The sequence below is a fragment of the Papaver somniferum genome, chromosome 5, assembly GCF_003573695.1.
Source record: "Papaver somniferum cultivar HN1 chromosome 5, ASM357369v1, whole genome shotgun sequence".
NCBI lineage: Eukaryota > Viridiplantae > Streptophyta > Magnoliopsida > Ranunculales > Papaveraceae > Papaver > Papaver somniferum.
In genome coordinates, this window is record NC_039362.1 from 186850601 (window position 1) to 186873008 (window position 22408).

The 22408-nt window shown below is 37.2% G+C and overlaps 3 protein-coding genes and 1 non-coding gene across 4 annotated transcripts; 2 read left to right on the top strand and 2 right to left on the bottom strand.

Annotated features, from left to right (window-relative positions):
- Window positions 1-6147: 6147 nt before the first annotated feature.
- On the bottom strand, window positions 6148-6639 carry LOC113280330 (uncharacterized mitochondrial protein AtMg00310-like). Its single transcript, XM_026528973.1, has one exon. It carries the CDS (start codon window positions 6637-6639, stop codon window positions 6148-6150), a length of 492 nt encoding a protein of 163 aa, XP_026384758.1.
- Window positions 6640-7230: 591 nt separating this feature from the next.
- Window positions 7231-8298, top strand: LOC113280331 (B3 domain-containing protein At5g24050-like). Its single transcript, XM_026528974.1, has 2 exons — window positions 7231-7767; window positions 7846-8298. Exons 1-2 carry the CDS (start codon window positions 7231-7233, stop codon window positions 8296-8298), a joined length of 990 nt encoding a protein of 329 aa, XP_026384759.1.
- On the bottom strand, window positions 7264-10450 carry LOC113283957 (pentatricopeptide repeat-containing protein At1g08070, chloroplastic-like). The gene has a single exon (XM_026533335.1). It carries the CDS (start codon window positions 10348-10350, stop codon window positions 8494-8496), a length of 1857 nt encoding a protein of 618 aa, XP_026389120.1. The 5' UTR covers window positions 10351-10450; the 3' UTR covers window positions 7264-8493.
- Window positions 10451-10580: 130 nt separating this feature from the next.
- On the top strand, window positions 10581-10667 carry TRNAM-CAU. The gene is given in 2 exon segments: window positions 10581-10618; window positions 10632-10667. It is a non-coding gene; the product is annotated as a tRNA-Met (tRNA).
- The last annotated feature ends 11741 nt before the right edge of the window (window positions 10668-22408 follow it).

A 22408-nucleotide genomic window follows, 5' to 3' on the forward strand; every position in this document is an offset into this window, starting at 1 on the left:
GGTGGTGGTGGCAAATTCTTTGGTTGTGCTAAGAAATAGTTCAACTTACCCTGTTCAATCATCCTTAATATGATTTTCCTTACATTTCTGCAGTTACTTGTTGTGTGACCGTGAAATCTATGATATACACAAAATTATTTGCTCCTTCTCCCTAGTGATGGTTCGTCTCCTGCATTATGTGGTTCTGGAATATCTTCCATTAGGATGGCAGCTTCCCATATCTTATCCACTGTGGTATTCAACTTTGGCAAATTTATTTGCTCCCACACTATTCTTCCAATTTTTTATTATAATGTGTTTGTGGACCTCCAGAACTTCCTGGTTGAATCGTATCAGTACCTCCGCGATTTTGATGTTGCTTTTCAAACTCTGCTTGATCTGCACTACCCATGGCTACCAGTTTTTGTTCCATTTCTGTAAAATTCCTTCCTTGATTCCCTTTCGATGTACTCGCAACAGTATTTGTCAATCTTGGAAGTAAACTTGCATTTCCACCATTCGCATCTGGTATTGCAACTGGGCACGACTCCATATTTCTTTTTTTTTCTTCAAGTGCTATGTACTCTTTTTGAAATTCGCGCAATTCTGACATTGTTATCGTATCCTTTATCCGAAAGATTTGTGTATACAATAAATCTGTAGCAAAGAGAGCATTGATAAATGCAAGAATAAGGTGTCACTCATCTACTCGTCTTCCCATTTCGCTACACATGGTTCTCCAGCATGTTGTTAGATGATGCAAAGTCTCATTTGTTCTTCTGCGAAGTCTGAATGTTGTCTCAATCCCTGGTCTTGACATATTATTGCTGATGTATTATCCTAAAATGAAGTTTTATAAATGGTGAAATGACCCAATGTATTCTACTGGTAGCCCTTCAAACCACTTCAAAGCTTCTCCCTCCAAGCTCGCAGCAAAATATTTACACATGACTGCATCATTATTTTCCCATTGCAATAGAGATCGGGTGTAGGCTTTCACATGTTGTATTGCACAAGCACTTCCATCAAATATACTAGTAAAAGCTGGTAAGCTGCACTTGGACGGTATTGCTTCCCTTTGGATTTGTCTTTTAAAAGGAGTTTTTCCAGCTTCTTCTACTGCTTTTTCTAATTGTCTCCTTCCACCATTTCTTCGTGTAGTCATCATTTCTCTTAATTCTGCCATTTCTCTCAAAATTTCTTCACTCAAGGTTTGATCTAAATCTTCTCGCATTGGTCTTTTTAATCTTGCTTGCCTCAGTTTATTCTCATGATTATTCTGACATACTGCCTCTTGTATTTCGCATTCTTCAGCTTCTTCTCTTATTCGCCTACACCTTTCTCTCTCAATTTTCATATCATTATGCACTCTATCATGCCTCTCTTATTCATCTCTTCTTTGTTCTGTATCATCCATGCGATAACGTTCGCGTCGTCTTAATCTATTGTCATGATTGTTCTGACATAATGCTTCCTCCAATTCTCTCTCTTCAATTTCTTCTCTTCTTCTCTGTCTATTTATTTCATCTCTCACACGTGTAATCTCCTCTTCGCGCTCATACTGATTCCTCACCATTTCTCTTCCATGTAACATCATCTGCTCTTGTCTTGGATCATCTTCCTCTGTTTCAAGATTATGATGTGTGCGACGAAGAAGCTCATGTGGATGTTCATATCGTTTAGTTCCTCGATCTTGAATTGTGCATCTTCTCTCCTGTTGATCCTGTGAATTGTTATTTTCGTGCGAATTTTCTTCAATAACTTCCATACGATGTCTTTGCCTATCATTTTCACGGTTAGATTGACTTTGTTTTGATGAACTTCTGTTTGACCTTGATCTTGACCTTGTAGCACTTCTTGATCTCTGTTCATGTAATCTAATATTTTCTTCTCTCCGATCATCATTTTGACGAATCAAATTCGCACGCTCTTCGTCATCTCTTCTCCGTTCTGCAATCAATCTTTGTCTAAGTTCTGCAATTGTCATATCTTCTTCATTTCCATCAATCCTTCCTGGTATTCCAGTCCTTTGTGTTTCTTCACCAGTAGAACTTGTTTGCGAAGTATAAACACTCGCTCTATCATAATTAATATCATTATTCCGCTCTTGTTCTGGCTAAGGTTCATGTTGGAGTTCATTTTCTTGAGTTTCTTCTATTCTTTCCTCTTGGTGATCAAGATTTGTAATTCTTCTTCTTTCTGCGATTATATTGGTCCTTCTAGCCGATGTTGCTTGCTCAATATTAGATCCAATTCTCACCATCTTTAATTTCAAAGAATTAAAAGTTTTCTCCACAATTTTCAGATCTTACTTTTTCCAAGATTCAATGGATTTAATAACATGATTTATCACCCAAACCTGTTTCTAGCGCCAAAAATGTAGTTACAAGTTTTCTCACAACCACATTCCATTATAACTATAATCAATATTAGGTAATCATCATTAAACTCTTCATTGATTATCAATACTTAAGTCAGTTTACAAGATGGATACAAGTATTACAACAATCTTACTTGCTCCTAGATTTACTCTCTCCCTTAATTTCTTATCTAACACTTACTAAAAAGAACCCCTTTCAAGTAATAACCTCTCCTCTTTATATAAGATCTTACATAGTGGATGACAGCTAAGAGATCCTTTATTTTCGGAATCTCTATGCGATACACTCGTTATCGCACAGACCATACTTCGCACAGATCTTCACACTTTACTCATGACTTTGCTGACATCATCCATTACGTCATCTCAACCTTGCTATGTGCGATCTCCCTCGTTTAAGTTATATAGTCTTCACTTCGCATACTTACTAAGATGTGCGATATCTCACTCCTACAGTGGCCTCTTGACAGTTCTCATCATACCCGGCATAATAAAATAAATCTGGTTGATGTCTTAACATAATAAAACCAAACTTACCAGAATCACCATCAGCAGAATTAAGACGAGTGAAGTGCAATGGAGAGAACGATGGAAGACGAACAATATCCCTACAAAGTTTGCATACCAGTTTATATTCCAATACTAATTCGGTTGGCAACCTAGTCAATATCTCCATCATGATCTCCTTTGGTAGATTGTTAAATCTTCCCATCATGAAATCCAATCCTTGATTAGATCAGAGAAGAAATAGCAAGTAATAGCAAATCGATTATCAAAGAGACGACAGAGAAAGTATGAATTTTCTTTTTTCTAGGGTATGAAGAAGAAGAAATGGGGTTTGAGTTTACCTGGAGACTAGAAGAGGGATCGATAAATGTTGAACCTTTTCGAAACCCTTGATTACATAAGAGGAGGAGGAGTGAGTAATAGCGGAAGAGATGACAGATGCTAAATTGAATCGACAATTTCTGTTTCTTTTCTAGGGTCTGAAGGACAAATGGGGTTTGGTTTTGCAGAGAATGATCATGGACATCCTAGCATTTTTAGGGGCCACTCAAAAGGATTTAGGGGCCAACAATAAAATAAAAAAGGTCACCCAAACGTAAAATGTATTCAGCCCTTATCTCGCGTAATTTGTAATGGCAAAATTTCCCTTACATAATCGGAAGATATTATAACATTTTTATCCTTCGAATGCATTCGCATTCGGTAGACAAAATATTACCCAGTCTTCCGATTGTAGTCGGTGCAGTATTACAATGGTTTTTGTTTCATTTTTTCACTTATTTTCATTTTTGGGAAAAACGGAGATTTTTATGGTTTTGAACTTGCAATGATCGGAAGATACTTCATAAACCTAAACCTCCGAATTAGCGTTGGCTAACCTTCTATAATAACCTTTGGAACCACCTAGAGCCATGGCATGGTTGGTTATGAACTTGTCATATTCGGAAGATATGTGATTTCAATAAACTCCCGAATATACGATGACCCAAAATCAGAATTTGGGAAAAACAAAGATTTTTCTGGTTTTGAACTTGCAACAATCGGAAGATACGTCATAAACCTAAACCTCTGAATGTGTGTTGGCTAACCTTTTATAATGGCCCTTGGAACCACCTAGAGACATGGCATGGTTGATTTTGAACTTATCATATTCGGAAGATATGTGATTCAATAAACTCCCGAATGTGCGATGGTCCAAAAATCAGAATTTGGGAAAAACAGATATTTTTCTGGTTTTGAACTTGCAATAATCGGAAGGTACATCATAAATATAAACCTTCGAATGTGTGTTGGCTAACCTTTTATAATGGCTCTTAGAACCACCTAGAGTCGTGGCTTGGTTGGTTTTGAACTTGTCATATTTCGGAAGATATGTGATTTCAATAAACTCCCGAATATACGATGGCCCAAAAATCAGAATTTGGGAAAAACATAGATTTTTCTGGTTTTGAACTTGCAATAATCGGAAGATACTTCATAAACCTAAACCTCTGAATGTGTGTTGGCTAACCTTCTATAATGGCCCTTGGAACCACCTAAAGCCATGGCATGGTTGGTTTTGAACTTGTCATATTCGGAAGATATGTGATTTCAATAAACTTCCGAATATACGATGACCCAAAAATCAGAATTTGGAAAAAACATAGATTTTTCTGATTTTGAACTTGCAATAAGCGGAAGATACGTCATAAACCTAAACCTTCAAATGTGTGTTGTATAACAGTCATTGACCTGATATGTGGGTTACTGTGTCCAAATAATATTTTTTAGGGAATTGTCAAATAAAAAGAGCAACAACAAGGTAAAGAAGAGAGGAAGTCAGGGGTTCGGTCCCCACCGTGGTAGAGATTTGTATTTAATTAGTTGTATAGAGGGGTATGACGGGGTTGGGTCTAGTAGTGAGGCTAGTCCAACTGGCTAGATTTGAGTAAGGCCTGGGTCCGGTTTAGTGTAAAAAAAAAGGTAAAGAAGATGTGGAGGGTATTTCCTCTCACATCTTAGTGAAATATTTGGAATGAGCGCAACTGGAGACTTTATAGAAACAGGGGAATTAGTACGGAACAGTTAATTGTTTTTTCCAAACGCTATTTACATTTCATATTATTTGCATGCAAGTACCTTGATTTGTAATTGGTAGGCTGTAGTTTGTAACAGTTAGTTCTTTTGAATTTTTTTCTTGAAACTCCATTAACTATCTTTTTTTATTTAATTTTTTTAAGCAAAGGCCTTCAGCAAGGCTAATAGTCTCCTCCCTCAACTATTGGAGCTAGCCAAGCAGGAGGCATAGACCAGTACATAGAAGTTTTCTTACGTTTAGCCCATTGAGCTAACTCATGAGCAACGGTATTACAGATTCTAGGTTGAAAACTAAATATACAAGCTATTAAATTAGAGGCAAATAATTGAACGTCTTTAAATATGGCATCTGTCCTAGAATCGCCATCAAAAGAACCCAAAGAGAATTGTTCCACCAGCTTCTTAGCATCACTTTCAAAGATGGTATGGGTCATCTTCTGTTCCACTGCTTTCTTGAGAACTCCCCAGATGGCTCTGGATTCAGCTTCTTCTGCAGACGAAACTTCAAAAACCATGGCAGCATAGAAAGAGGCTTTGCTAGTAGAATTTCTCATCACATATCCTGCACCATTATCTCCAGAGATGTCATCAAAAGATCCATCAGTGTTACATTTGATCCAACCAACCAAAGGGGGCATCCATTTGTGATTTAGAGCTATGGGATTTGAAAGGGTAGCCACAGAAGTATTTTTCCTAGTAATGAGCATTGCCCTAGCTCTTTCTATGACAAACTTATGATTTTCAGACACATTTTGAAAGACCAAGTTATTTCTACTGGTCCAAAGGGACCACAGGATGGCAACAAAAAGCTGTTGAGCATCATCAGGAAATCTAGAGTTTTGCTCCAGAATCCAGAAAGTAAGCCACTGCTGAAAAGTTTTTTGAGTAAAGAACGAAGTGTTTATGCAAAAACTTGACAAGAACCAAACCTTAGAAGCAAAAGGACACAGAACCAAAGTATGCATAATGTTTTCACGAGGATCCTTGCATCTGGCACATTCAACATAATGCATGGGCATTCTGGTATGAAGGACAGTTCTAGCTGGAAGAGCATTTTTAGCGGCTTTCCAAAGGAAGAGTTGAATTCTGTGAGGAACTCTAATCTTCCAGATATGTAACCAAAGAGTCTTACATGGAGAGGGATTAATGCCTCTGAGGCCCAAGTAAGCGGATTTTGAAGAGAATTTACCATTCTTCGAAAGGTCCTAAGCCCTCCTGTCAGGAGTGCAATGCTGGCTTAAGGGAATAGTGACGATCTTCTTAACCGAAGCATCATCAAAGTGGGTAGAGAATCTAGAAACATTCCATGTTCTAGTATGGTTATCAATGAAGTAATCAACTTTTATGCTAGGGTCCTGAGGGGTGAGAGAGTTGGGAATAGCAGAACCCAAATTTGGAATCCATTTATCACACCAGGGGTCGATAAACTTTCCATCCCCAACAATCCAGGAAACAAAGGGTTTAATCAACTCCTTTATAGCATGAAGGCATTTCCAGGTCCAAGAGCATTTATCAGGACAATTGGCATTCAGAAAATCAGTCCTAGGGAAATATCTAACTTTTAAAATCTTAGTCAACATGCAATCAGGGTTTTCAATAATTTTCCAAGCATTCCTAACTAACATGGCAAGATTATTTAGCTCAGCTTTTCTGAAGCCCAAACCACTTTCAGATTTAGGAACTCCATTAACTATCATTGTTTTGATGATCGTTAATTATTAATCAAATTTCGCAATTTATCGTTTTTTTTTCTCAACAGAGAAAGAGAAAACAATATCATTGTTCATTGCGAATACATCATCCTATACAGTCAAATGCACTAAATGGAAGTTGAAATTGATAGCCATAATCACTCTTACTTTCCTATAAAACGGTTAACGGCCAAAATAAAAGGGATAAAATTGTAAAATATGGAGAGGAAGAACAGATTACTAGGGGGTGTATCAAAATTACACGGGGTATACCAATCCAGTAAATCCTGTGGTTGAAATAGTTTTCTTTTATATGGATTTGGTACACCCCATATAATTTGTTGTATACCCCCTAGCAGTCTTTTTTATTAAAAAAAAAAGGGCTTCAAGTATTTGTTCTTGAATCAAACTCTCTGAGCAATCAAAAAACTCGGAAAGAAAGAAAGAGCTCGAATTTACAAACCCTAATTCTGTATAGCGATACTTCTTGCATCCTATAAGAAAAAGGGTCAATTATATAATGCAGTGATCATCATTCTTCTTCCCTCTCATTCAATTCTTTAGCAATTTAGAAAAAATCTATCTGAAAAGAAAAGCATGGAAGATAAAGGCAAGGGGAAGAAGGTTGAAGTGAGTCCCATGAGCAGTAAATTGAGGTGGGATACAATACTTGGGTTCATAACGAGTTCAGATGATGATGATGCTTTCTTGAAGAAATTAACAGAGGAAAAGGAAGAAAGAAAAAGAAAAAATAAAGATGAAGATTACCAAGATAAACAGATTCTTGAATTTAAAAAGATGGGTTTAAGTTCTCTTGAAGGTGTGCAGTGTTTTGTTCAAAGGGAGATGCAAATTGTTGAAAGGGAGATGAAAATGGAAACACCAGATTTAAATAAACCACCACCAGCAGGATCATTACTGAATGAGGTTGAAGGTAGCTGCAGCAGCAGAACGGTTGAGGATGAAGAATTCATTCCCTGGAAGACCCATATTCCAAAAAAGAAAAGAACAATGCCCAGAGAGGATGAGGAGGTTTCTAGTTACATTCAGAAGAAGACCAATAATACCTCCTTTCAATGTCTTCAAGGGAGTTCTTCTACATCAATGAAGCATCAAAAAGTTGAAGAACACCGCGTATTACACATCCCTCACCAACTTAACCAAGATCGTCAGTACTATGATCAAATAACGAAGAAGATCAAATAACCGCAGGGCGGAGGGGTTCAGACTGCACAGTTGATTCCTGATCACATAAAAGAAGCAATCGATGAAGTTCTATACCAAAGTGACATTAGAACAAACCAGAATAGGCTATCTCTGCCAACTGATTGTCATGCCTTGTTAGATAGCATCATGACAGAAGATGAAAAGATGATATATGATGTATCATATAATAAGAAGGGACTGAAAAATAGATTGATTGATCCAATTCCAAGAGTGTGGGATATTGATTTCAAGTACTGGCCTAGTCTTGGAAACAGGGTTTTTACAGGTAACTGGAATAAATTGGTTGCCGAATTGGCATTAGTTCCTGGATGTAAGGTGCAAATCTGGTGTTTCCGTATACCTGCTGGTCCAGAAATGAAACTTTGCTTTGCCATAAACATTGTGAGACCCCAGCAGAAGCAGCATCGGAACCAGAACCAGAGAGTTGAAGTACTGTAATTTTGATATAGTAGGTTTTTCTTCTTACTGTCGTCGCTGGTTACTGACACCTTTTAATTGAGAATCTTTATTTGTACTTTTTCTTTTTATCTGCAATTTTGGGGATCATAACTCCTTGTTTAGGCAAGCACTTCTGTTAAATGGGATTTCAGTTGAGTGACAGAAAAGATAGTATTGCATACCATGAACCTTCTTTTAAGTAAAAGCAAACTTCGATACATATCCTTCAGCTTTCAATTGGTCTGTCAAAAATTTGTGTATCTCATAAATCTCTTTAGACTGCAGGTGATGTATATCCTCAACAACGAACTTGTGAATGCTACCATCTAATTCTATCCAACTAACACCCGGTGGCTTCTTATCTCCCTTTTCCTTAACTAATCTCCTCATTCTGATAACATCCTTCCACCTACCAACAGAAGCATAAATGTTTGATAACAAAATGCAGGAACCCGAATTCGGATTCTGGATTGACAGGATAACTTCAGCAATTTTATCAGCCAACTCGATATTCCGGTGAATTCTACAAGAACTAAGCAAAGAACTCCAAATTAATGAATCTGGTGAAATCTCCATGTTTTGAATCAACCCAAAAGCTTCATCAAGATACCCAGCTCGGCCGAGAAGATCCACCATGCAAGAATAATGTTCAATTTTTGGACTCAACCCATATTTCTTGACCATATCCCAGAACTTATATCTTCCCTCCTCGACCAGTCCTGAATGATTACAACCCGATAAAACTCCGATAAATGTAATATCATTTGGGTGTGTTCCATTTCTTTCCATTCCTGCAAAAACAGCTAACGAATCACTTCCACGACCATGATGTGCTAAGCCTAAGATCATGGCGTTATACAAGGCTACATCTTTATTTGGCGTCTTCACAAACACCAAGCAAGCATCATTTACCCTCCCACATTTTGTGTACATGTCTACAAGAGCAGCTGCAACGATCACATTCAAATCTAATCCATTCCTAGCCAAGTAGATATGAACTTTTTTACCAAGTTCTAATGCACCCAAACCAGAACAAGCCGACAAAACATTCACCATTGTAATCTCGTTCGGTTTCACAGAGCGCGTCTGCATAAGATCAAACAATCTGATTGCTTCTTCGAATCGTGCAGTTTGAACATAACCAGAGATCATAGCATTCCATGAGACCAAATTCTTACCAGACATCCGATCAAAGAGTCTCCGCGCGTTATCCAAATCACCACATCTCGAGTTCATATCCATAAGAGCAGTACCCAAGATTGTAGTCACTGGTATTCGATTAACATCTATAAAAACAGAAACCCACAGTCCCAGTTTAGAATCAGAAGGACTTGAACATGCAGAAAGAAGACAAACCATAGTTGTAGAGTTAGGTTCAGCATCATCGTCTCCAGAAACAAGCATTTGCAAAAACAAACGAAACATCTCATCTAAATTCCCTTTCCTTCCATACCCGTTAATCAAAGACGTCCAACAAACAACATTTCTTCTAACAGGCACTTGTTCAAACAACACCCTTGCCTTTTCAACCTCCCCCAAACTCACATAACCGGAAATGATAGAATTCCAAGAAACTTCATCTGTTTCAGGCATTTCGTCAAGCACATGCTGTGCAGAACCAATACAGGAACACTTGCAATACATATCAATCAAAGAATTATTTACAAACAAATCATACTGAAACCCAAACTTTACAACATGGGTATGTATCTGTTCTCCTAGTTGGACTGAAGAACATATGGAACAAGCCTTAAACAGAGATGGGTATGTGAAATGACTTGATTTATAGTCATTCTTTAGCATTTCAGAGTACAAAGATATAGATGTTTGAGGAAACCCATTGAGGGTATAAAGTCTAATCATTGAGTTCCATGAGTAATCAGTTGGTGAAGGTATTTGATTAAAGAAAGCACGTGCATAATCGACTAATCGAAGCTCGATGAGTTTGGAAAGAAAATGAGTATGAAGAGCAATGCCATTTACAATGATCTGAGCATGAATTTGACTGATTTGAGTGAGATTACTAGAGCTTCTAAGAAGATTCAGAAACATGGAAGAAGAAGTTAGATAAAATCAGAGTTTGCTTCTACTACATTGACTCTTAACCAGTTAGGATAGAAATTAATGAAGGTTAACCTTGGACGAAACTGTATGGACTAAGTGGCAGTTTTGAAAGACTTCTTCTTGGGTTTTCCAATTTAAGAACAACAGGGTCATCATTTAAAGCAAAAATACTAGTGTAGCTTTGAATAATAAGGTGAAACATGGGCTCTTCTCAACAAGGGGCGGTGGCGCAGTTGGCTAGCGCGTAGGTCTCATAGCTATATAGAGTGATCCTGAGGTCGAGAGTTCGAGCCTCTCTCGCCCCATTATCTTTTTTGTATGCACTGGGATCGAGTAAACCATTGAATTCTTTTAATAGTCTCAAGGATAAATTTTTGTTGAAAAATCATATCCAAGAACCCTAAAAAGTTTTGGTCCAAAACTATTAACACTGCCATCTACATATTGAATAGATGTACAACAAAAGTCTTATGTAATCAAATTCCTTTTGAAAATTTTGAAGAAGCATCAAAAGATCCGGCACAAAGGTGAAGTACAATGAGACTATAATTTTGAAGAAGCATAAAAAGCTATGAGGCCAAAACAAGGTGAAGTACAATGGGGAGGGATCAGTTCAAAGGCACAAAGCAAGGTTGGTGGCAAATGGATACTCACAATAACCCGGCATCAACGACAATGAGACTTTTGCATCGGTTGCTCGTCTTGACACCCTTAGAGAGGTGATTTCTATGGCTTCCTAAAGAGGTTGGTTACTACATCAACATGATGCGAAATCAGCATTTTTGAATGGGGAACTTCAAGGAAGTCTATGTAGAAGAATCACAAGGTTTCGTGATTGAAGGATAGGAAGACAATGTATACAAGTTGGAAAAGGATATGTATGGTGTAAAGCAAGCACTAAGAGCTTGGTATAGTGAGATAGATGGGTACTTCAAAGTGCAAAATTTCATCAAAATCATGAGTGAGCCTACAATATATGTGAAGACACAAGGTATATCAATTTTTATCCTTGTTTTATATGTTGATGACCTAATTTTTACGGGTAATGATGTTCATATGGTTGAAAAATTCAAGAGATAAATGATGATGAAATATGAAATGAGTGACATGGAATTGACTTCCTTGGTATTGAGCTACATCAAAGTAAAAATGAACTGTTCATTTCTCAAAGCAAGTACGCCGAAAAAGTTATGAAGAAGTTTGATATGCTTGGTTGTAATCCTACATCAAAGTACTTGTAGCAAATGAGAAACTCAAGAAGCATGATAGAGGAAGAAAGGTCGATGAGACTTATTATAGAGGTCTTATTGGAAACTTGTTGTACCTTATACATACGAGACTAAATATCATATTTGTGTCAAGTATGATCTCAAGATTTATGAGTGCACTACTCATCTATATCTTGGAGAATGAGGAGGCTGCTAAGATACATACAAGGAACAATAAATTTTGGAATCAAGTAAACCAGAAATTCAAATGACAAATTGATTGGCTATTGTGATAGAACCTTGAGAGGATGTATTGATGACATGAAAAGTACATCGAGTATGTTTTTTCTCTTAGTTCGGGTATATTTTTCATGGGCATCGAAGAAGCAACAAACAGTGGATCAATCTACAACGTAAACGGATTATATTTTAGAATCAATATCTACTTCTCATTTTCTAAGGCTAAGAACAATTTTATAAGACATTCAAGAAAATCAAGAAGAAAGGACCAAAAAATTTTGCGACAATAAATCAACAATTGCTATGTCTAAGAATTCAATTGACATTGCCAAGAAAAAGACATCAAGCTCAAGTATCACTTCATTCGAGAAGCGGTCGAAGAATGTAAGACTCAACTCAAGTATTGGGGAAAAATCTATGTGAGAATAGTGACTTATGGAAAGAGCGGGTATGGAAAAATCTAAGATTTCTGGGGTTCGTGTGGAGAAGTTAGAATTCATGATGTTCTTCATGTTTTTGTCTAAATTTGAAACAACCATGGCGGTGGAGGTTTACATAAGAAGAAGAACAAAATAAGCGGTAAACTCTTTATAATATGTTTCTAAGTTGTTTATCGCTAGTGGGTTATATAACTAGTTGATTATATGATGGGTCTCCATGTAATAACTTGTTATGGTGATAAAAAATTCTCGGAATGGTTTTGGCCGTGGATATAGCCTACAAAGGATAGGTGAACCACTTAATTCTTGTGTTTTGATAATTATATGTTAGGCATTGCTCGGTTGAACCTACCAAGCGTTGGTATGTCAATTTTGGTTGTCATATTTTAGTATCAAAATTCAATTAGAGTCGCCTGATTAATGTACTAGAGTCAATGTTGTTTAGGTTAGACTAGAAAGTCTAGGAATGTTGAGACATACAAGTATCACTCTGAATACCTATAGATCGCAAAGACGTATTGACTACAATTAATACATCATCCTTCCACTTGAGGTTAGTGATACTGACTTGACTTGATTTCATTCCTATCGTTATTTTCAAGTTGTTTAAGATTGAAATACATAACATGCGAGGTTATATTTAATACTCTAGTATTAGACTTGGTTATTGTCAGGAAACCGAGGTTACGTTCATCTTGAACCGGCACGTAAGAAGGCTAGAGGTTATATGTAATCAAACATAGTTTACTATGATGAAATCATACCTATATACAATACACAATCAAGTAATAAGTTACATGAATTATGTCGATGTTGCATTTACGAAGTTCAAAAGATAACCTCGTTTAATTGGGGACCCCAAAAAATAATTAGGGGCCCTTACCAATTTATACCCACACCAAAAATCATGGGGGGGGATTCCAAAAATAGATGATAGTACTATTTTACCCTTTCCCTAATAATAAAAACTTAAAACCTAATAACCCTACATCTAAAAGCCTAACGACTCAGAAAACCAAAACCCTCCCTTCCCCGCCCTCACCCGATCCCGTCTCTCTGTCTCTCGCTATTAACGACACCTGAAGAAAAATAATTTCTTCAATCGATTTCATCGTTTAATCGTCGATTCGAAATTAAAAACCCCAAATTTAATTCATGTTTGCGTTTAATTTGGTGGGTTACTTCTGAAATTAGGTTTTCCAACCGAAAAATTGCAATTACAGTTCTAGGGTCGTCATATCGATAGGTTTATACCCTAACGACTTTTCACTTTTTTTGTTTTTATGAAAAATCGTCATCGTGTAAGATGTAGGAGATAACGACCCTAATTCTGGGTTTTAAGATTTAATGGCCTAGGTTAGAGTCGTTTGGGTTTATACATAACCAAATGACGAATCTAAAGGGTATATTTATATAGAGTCTTTGGGTTGTAGAGTCGTCTATGTATATAGACAAACCTATAGGGACTCTTCCTTAGGGTCATTATGCTATAAAATAAACATTGACGACTTTTCATAACCTGGAAAAGTTGCAGGTTTGAGTCGTCAATGCTAAGGCCAATACAATAACGACTTTTAAGAGTCGTTTGGGTTTAGACCCCCGATATTGAAGACCCTTTCACTGGGTGGTTACCAGGTAGTTGTGATTCGACCACTTTGAGCAATATATAGACCATTATAAGAGTATATGAAGTTTACCTGGTTATTTTGAGATTTAGGTTGTTCATTTCCCCCACTTGAATCACTCCTACAAACCCTAGTTTTCCCTCTAAAACCTACTCTTCTTCTTCTCAACTTACAAAAACCCAAAAAAAAATTCAATTCTAACTCTAAAACCTGATTTTAATTTAATCTAATTAACTAATCTAATCAATTAACTATTAACACTAATCATCCAGGGGTGTTTTAGCCATTTAAAAAAGATTTGGTTAAGGAGTGCCTTTGAATTAAGTTTTGGTAACCTTTTTTGTCTTCTAGTGCAGGGCCCCTAATTGTTTCTTGGGGCCCCCAATTAAACGAGGAAAGATAAATGTTATACTTCATAATGAAATATTCTTCCTTGACACTTTGATCAAAATAAAATGACAAAGTCTAATACTAGTGAAATAACGAGGGTACCCAAATATACCACTATTATTTCGTTTCAACCCATAATTCCAATATCTTTTGTGGTCGTCTGTGAAAAAGTCGAGACAAAACGACGACAAGATATTTAGTTGACAATAGTTACGATACTTAAACCGATCAATTATAGGATCAATGTCAAGTAATATGGATTAAAGTACAAATGTATTTACTTTATTATAACTAGACAATTATAATGCGAAGTAAAGTAAATAACATAAACAAGATTCTGTTAACGAGGTAACCTGATGTGTTTTCAAAGTTGTTGTAGTAATATGATTCGTTCAAGACTTGTGAAAGCGGATTTTTAGATTATTTTTTTAATAAATAAAAATAGCGAACTAAATTAAAAATATGTTGTGAAAATTATGGAGAGAATAGGGCTAGGATTCCACCATTGGTTGATATTAGTGATTTAATAAAACAATAATTATGCAACTCAACATTCAAATTGATTCTAATAGTATTGCCTAGACATGTAGATTTCTAAAAGAATAGATGTTAATCCAAGCATAGAATATCAAAACCCTAAAGCAAGCATATTCTATCAAGAGAAAATACACCTAACTAATCAAAATCATATAAACAATTTTTAGTTCAATGCAAAAATCATAATAGAGTTGTTGTAATTAATTAATAGAAATATATCACCTTTACCGAAACAATGGCTTCCTCTATAGCCCCAAGGATTGGGTTTAGCTCATCATAATGTTGGAAACACGCTCAAAAGTTGATTTCATTGCTTAAAGTAGGTGTACAAATGATGAAATGGAGAAAATGATGAAAATTGGGTGTTTGCAACGTTTATAATTGTTGCAAAACACTGTTACAAAGAACGATAGAAAAGAACTGCTGTTGTTGTAACTTTGCGACCCTCGTGTCGCTGTCGTTGTCACTGTTGATAAACGACTGCCTCTGGTGGTCTTTTGTTCTTCGTGTTCTTGGTGTAGCAGCAGAAACAGAGTTCTGAAAACTCTTGATTCACGCCTCCTGATCTCTCCTCTCGACCCCAAACTCTCCGTCCCCCTTCTCTATGATCCCTGCAATCTATTTATACTCCTCAGCCTCATTTAATCACGCCATAATTCTCAATATTCTTCATTGAACTCGGGAAGTAAAGAAAATATTATGGGAATATTTTCTTCCCTGATTTAGCTTCTCACGCATTTCTACATATGCAAAATCTCCTTATTTATCTTTGTCAAGGTCCAAAGTATTGCTCGAGTCATCAAACATGAGCAGAACACGTTTAAATCCTCCAAAACTCATGCAATCCCCTGAACTGTTCCTCTCATGCACGTGCTGCCCTGTTTTCTTCTCATGGATTTTTCATGCAAATTTGATCGAAAGAAACACCCATACCAGCTCTGTTAGGACATATCACAACTACCCACAAAGTTTCAGCGATTGAATCGTACAAAAACTCCTCCAAAATCCGATCGAAAAATCTTCCAGTGAATGGAAATATTTTCCCGCCAAAATATGTTTTTGAAATGTTGAAGATGAAGTGCCCATATCCTTTTCTGGGGTGCGAATAGCAGATGGGTGCTGAGGACAAATTTGGGTGCTGAGGATGAATTTGGGCTACGCATAACCTTGGGTGTCCCTTAGCCAAATCTGGGGTCCGTATAGAAAATATCCTCCAGGGTCCAAATAGCACTTTTTGAGCAACTTTTTCCGCACAGGTGCATTTCTCCAAAAACACCTACACAAACATAAAAACACCATAATAAGTACAAAATCAAGCACTAGCAATAGAGACACTTAGGACAATTCAGACACAAAAATGTGTCTATCAAATACCCCCAAACTTATTATTATTAGTCCTCGAGCAAATCTAATATAGAAAATAAAAATGACTACACTTATCACGTGCAGCAAGCCGTTAAACCGCTAGGCGGCCCTAGCGGCGGAGTATTGTCTCCGGAGGGTTTACCAGAGGTGTACCCACAAAACCATTACTCCAGACCCTAGCTATCTACGCAGAACCTTGGAAAGCACTAAAGAATCTCCTTGGTTGGCATACTCTCATTGACTACAGGAGGAAGTACTCTGATGAGAAATTCCAATTGTTGTACACGAGATTGCACTCAGCATACTAAAATTCATATATAAGTGACAAATCTCTACTCAGATAGTTTCGGTACATCATAACCGGAGTCAACCAATCACATGGAAAGATTAAGAAGATGGATAAAGAGATGGTTAAAAGTGAACGGTGTTTCCCATATCTGTCTGAAGGCCTCTGCCAAGGTGAACCTATCCTAATGGACTGAGATACTGGTCTGACTAATATCAACACAACTGGCATATACAAGGGGACCAGTGGTCGATAAACCTAACTCTAGGTCAACACAACTGGCATATACAAGGGCACCAGTGATCGAATTTATTCCGGTTGGTCTAATGGTCTGGTCTCTTTTTTTTTGTCTCAATCACTCTATTGTACTCTAGCAAAGGTAACAACTTGAATCGTGTGCCCCACCAAATCACTTAAAAAAATAAAAATAGAAGGATTAGGATTCAACGAGATATGGCGAAACTACCATGTTTTTTTTTTAATTCTAACACCTGAGCCTGTGCTTTTATGAATAGACTCTTTAGATGTTTCCATCTAATCAGATTGGTTCCTAAACTCCTATAACTAATATGTTCCCATCCACTTAGATTGGTTAGTGCCAACCTTAATAAGCATAAATTTCTAGGCTCTGGAGTTTATTTGTTGCAGCTAAGAGCTAACAAAAACTTTCTTCCCCACCCCCAAACTTAAATCTAACATTTTCCTCAATGTTCTAAAGATGAAATTAAAAGTATGAACAATACTAAACTGTTACCACTTGATGGATGGAAAAAGAAATAAGGAAGGATATTACCGTAAGCATGAGTACCTCTCAGGAAATGCTAAATTTAAAGTCTTTATCTAGACATCAAATACCTCAAAAAGGATTGTCACCTTCCAAAGTCATATATCAATAGTCAAAACAATTGTGGGTCCATAAGACCAAATAGAGCTGACACCAGTTTGAGACAACTGCACTGATTCAGAAAAATGAAAAGAAGGAGCACGTCCTCATCTAAGGTTTATGTCAAGACAACTGGGTTTATCTTCGGCGCCTAATTGAACATCATATGTGTGTCTCGATAAATAAATTCATCTGAAAAACGGGTCTCTAATACCTGGGTTACCTCCTGGACAGTATCAGGTGGATCGGGTTGCGGAGTCTGAAAAGACTCAAGTAATATCTCAGATGTACAAGGATCGAGTCCCAAGTTAGGGACTCTAATTAGGGATACGATACAATCACAAGAACCATCACTACCCCCAAACTTAGGGTTCACAGAAAAACCTCTAACTATTTCTTGAATTTCCGGATCTTCAGAGTCCTTAAAATACTCAAGAGATTCTTCTAGTTCTCTACCCCCAAACTTAGGGTCATCATTATTCTCAGAAAAACCTAAAACTATTGCCTGAATTTCTGGGTCCATAGAATCTTTAAAATACTTAAGGGCTTCTTCTAAAGATTGATCACATATCTGATCTAAGACAATGGTTTCCTCAAAATCATCTAAAGAATCTACCAGTAAAGTGTCAAGCCAATTATCCTGAACCAAATCCTGAACTAAAGTGCTAATCATATTCACTTCTTCTAAATCATCGTTCTCAGAAGGTTGTCTAGTAACATTAAAGACATTTAGTTCAGTGGTCATATTACCAAAGGATATGTCCATAAGCCCAGTCCTACAGTTGATGACAGCGTTAGCTGTGGCTAAAAATGGGCGACCTAAAATCAATGGGATTTGACGACTTGGGTCCTGAACAGGCTGGGTGTCTAGAACAACGAAATCCACAGGATAAATAAACTTATCAACCTCAATCAGAACATCCTCTATGACACCACGAGGGACTTTGACAGACCTATCAGCTAATTGTAGTGTCATCTTAGTTGGTTTCAACTTACCAAGACCTAGCTGGGTGTATACATGATAAGGGAGTAAGTTAACACTAGATCCTAAGTCAAGTAAAGCTTTATCGACCATGTGATTACCAACCGCACAAGATATGGTGGGGCATCCAGGATCCTTATACTTAGGGGGTGTTTGATTCAGAAGAATGGAACTTACCTGACCATCTAAAAAAGCTTTCTTATGGACATTAAGCTTAGGCTTTCGTGTACAAAGATCTTTAAGGAACTTGGCATAAGCAGGCATCTGCCTAATTGCTTCTAATAGCGGAATGTTGATGTTCACCTGTTTAAATGTTTCCATTATCTCGTTGAAAGTCGACTCCTTCTTTGTTGGGTCTAACAAATGTGGATATGGGGCCCTAGGCACAAAGGTAGACCTATCAGGAATTTCTTGGGAATCCTTAGAGATTGTTTCAGTTTCCTCGTCTACGGGCTCCTCTTGGGAAGTAGAAGGTGGAGCTACAGTATGTCCACTAGGCATGGTTACCTTATTGTCTACCGTTTTACCACTCCTAAGGGTTTTTATCGAGTTCACATGGTTTGATGATTTCTCACCAGCTAAAGATATTTGATGGACTCCCCTAGGGTTGGGTTGTGGTTGACTAGAAAACTTTCCTTTTTCTCTCAATGTCTCATTTATCTGACTAACCTGGGTTTTCAACTCGGAAATAGCCTGAGAGTTAGCTTGTACCATCTTTTTATTTTCATTTAATCCTTGTGCAACTGATTGCTGAAATTCTAAAGTGTTCCGAGTTAACAATGCAAGAGACTCTTCTAAACTCATGATTTTCTTATCTGAAGGGATCTGAAACTGTACCGGAGCTGAAGGATTCTTAGTATAGCCAAAACCTGGGGGAACCTGAGCATTACTAGACTGACCTTGATTCTGTCCATTGGACCAAGAAAGGTTTGGATGGTTTCTCCATCCAGGGTTATAGGTTTCTGAATACGGGTCAAACTTCTGTCGGTTATCAAACCTAGTGTTGTTATAAAGAGCATTGGCTTGCTCTTCAATAGCATGGCCTTCCCAAAAAGGATCATTTCTTCCACTACTACCACTAAAATGACCTAATTCTAAGGCTTCTAACCTTTTGGCTATAGATGATATTTTGGCATCTGACTCATAAGATCGTTCTACCCTATTAACATTTCCTCTACTTAGAAGAATTTTTTTTTTGGGTTCCCTACTATTCTCCCATTGTTGGGTCTTATCGGCGATTTCATTCAAAAATGTCATCGCTTCATCAACAGTTTTATTCTCAAACCCACCTGTGCATAAGGACTCAACCATGGTTGTTGTTGAATAATCTAAACCCTCCTAGAGGATCTGAACTAACCTAACCTTCTCCAAACCATGATGAGGACATTGAGATATCAAGTCATTGAACCTTTCTAAGTACCTATATAAAGATTCTCCCTCTTGTTGGGCAAAAGTACATATTTGTGTCCTAATAGACGATGTTTTATGTCTTGGGAAAAACTTATGTTAAGGGCAGAAGTAAGTTGGTCATAGGTTTCAATTGACTCAGAGTCCAAATTATACATCCAAGATTTGGCTTTATCTTTTAAGGAAAAGGGGAATAACCTAAGTTTCAATGCATCATCACTTAGGTTTTTAATTTTCAGAGTACTACAAACTTCCTCAAATTCCCTACCATGAAAATAGGGGTTCTCATTCTCCTTCCCTAAAAACATTGGGAGCATCTGTAAAGTCCCAGGTTTCAGTTCATAATTTTCCTCGGCTTTAGCTAACTTGATACAAGACGGACGAGAGTTCCTAGTTGGGCTTAGCAAAGCTTTCAAAATTTCCATTTCTGGAACTACCAAAGGACTAAGAGTACTAGGATTACTTTCCTCACGAAGAGACTATTCTCAAAACTGAAGTTTCCAAAAACGGGGCTCTTAAAAGAAGAGTCTTCGAGCTCCCCGCCTTCACAAGAAGAACTACTAGGTTTGTCACTAATCAAACGACCTAAAGTGTTTCTTTTCCAAGCCCGTTTAAAAACTTCGGGCATATACTAGAAAAACAAAATCAAAAAGAAAAGTCCTAAAAAGGAAGGGATGTTCTATGCAAACACAAACAAGGCTGACTCCACCACACCAAACCTACTAATTTCTAGCAAACAAAAAGTATGATGGCTCCACTTAGATTGTTTCTAGATTAGCTTCTAATCCTTCTAACGGGAATTCGTTACAATTTAAGCAAACCCCTCTGGAATCAATCCGAGTCAAAGTAAGTTGAATAGAGGCGAGGGAAGCTCGGTGGAGCTTTGATACCCAAGGCCTCACCGGTATTACAAGGCGGCGCAGTCACGCATTCAACGTACAGAAAGTCAAGAACTTCAAAGTAGGATTAAAAGAGTAACCAATATTTTTCGAATGACTTTCCTGTTAAGCACGTTACCCTATCGGTCTTGTTCTAGTCAAAATTTTAGGCTTAGGTTCGCGTTTGGTGTCGTTTTCCTAAGGCGGGCAAGAAGAGAACGGTGATGAAATCCGAACCCTTATCTTGTATGGTCAGTCCTTGCCCTTTACTAGGAAATTAAAGCATCCATTTTCAAGTCCTCAACATATATGCATACGAAGGAAGACGGTAACTCGCTGACAGGGGATTCGCGAGTGTTTCGACAAACTTACCTCCCGTACCAGACGGGGGATGAACCTTTGTAGTCGACTCGGGCCACGACTCCTATGTCGTGTATGAACCCGAGGGGCCGAGGTGATATTGTAATCACTGTCCTTCTCTGCAAACAGTGTATATTTAAACTACCCTTCCGTAGGGTTTAAAAAAAATAATGTCCCAAAATTTAAAGTCCAAAGTCCAAAAAAAATATAAAGTGCAAAAGAAAAAGAAAGTCTAAAAAAAAAAACTACGAAAATAAAAGTTTCTCTTTTTTTCTCTCTTTTTTATAAAATAAAAAAATCTTCTTCTTCGCTCCTTTCGCTTTTCCTTTCACTCGAAGTCTTTAAGTATTCACCAAAAGCTTTGGCAAAATTTTCATTCGCCCAAAATTCCGAATTCTGTAAGAAAAAGACAAAAACCCAAAAACGTAAAGAAGAATAAATAAAATAAAAACCTAAAAAAATAATCTAAAAACTCTAGCCTAAAGACAAGTCGGCGTCGGCGGCGCCAAAAATTTGATGTGTTTTCAAAGTTGTTGTAGTAATATGATTTGTTCAAGACTTGTGAAAGCGGATTTTTAGATTTTTATTTTAATAAATAAAAATAGCGAACTAAATTAAAAGATGTTGTGAAGATTATGGAGAGAATAGGTCTAGGATTCCACCATTGGTTGATATTAGTGATTTAATAAAACAATAATTATGCAACTCAACATTCAAATTGATTCTAATAGTATTGCCTAGACATGTAGATTTCCAAAAGAATAGATGTTAATCCAAGCATAGAATATCAAAACCCTAAAGCAAGCATATTCTATCAAGAGAAAATACACCTAACTAATCAAAATCATATAAACAATTTTTAGTTCAATGCAAAAATCATAATAGAGTTGTTGTAATTAATTAATAGAAATATATATCTTTTACCGAAACAACGGCTTCCTCCACAACCCCAAGGATTGGGTTTAGCTCATCATAATGTTGGAAACACGCTCAAAAGTACATTTCATTGCTCAGAGTAGGTGTACAAATGATGAAATGGAGAAAATGATGAAAATTGGGTGTTTGCAACGTTTATAATTGTTGCAAAACACTGTTACGAAGAACGATAGAAAAGAACTGTTGTTGTTATAACTCTGCAACCCTCGTGTGGTTGTCGTTGTCACTGTTGATAAACGACTGCCTCTGGTGGTCTTTTGTTCTTCGTGTTCTTGTTGCATCAGCAGAAACGGAGTTCTGAAAACTCTTGATTCACGCCTCCTGATCACTCCTCTCGACCCCAAACTCTCCGTCCCCCTTCTCTATGATCCCGGCAATCTATTTATACTCCTCAGCCTCATTTAATCACGCCATAATTCTCAATATTCTTCATTGAACTCGGGCAGTAAAGAAAATATTCTGGGAATATTTTCTTCCCTGATTTAGCTTCTCATGCGTTTCTACATCTT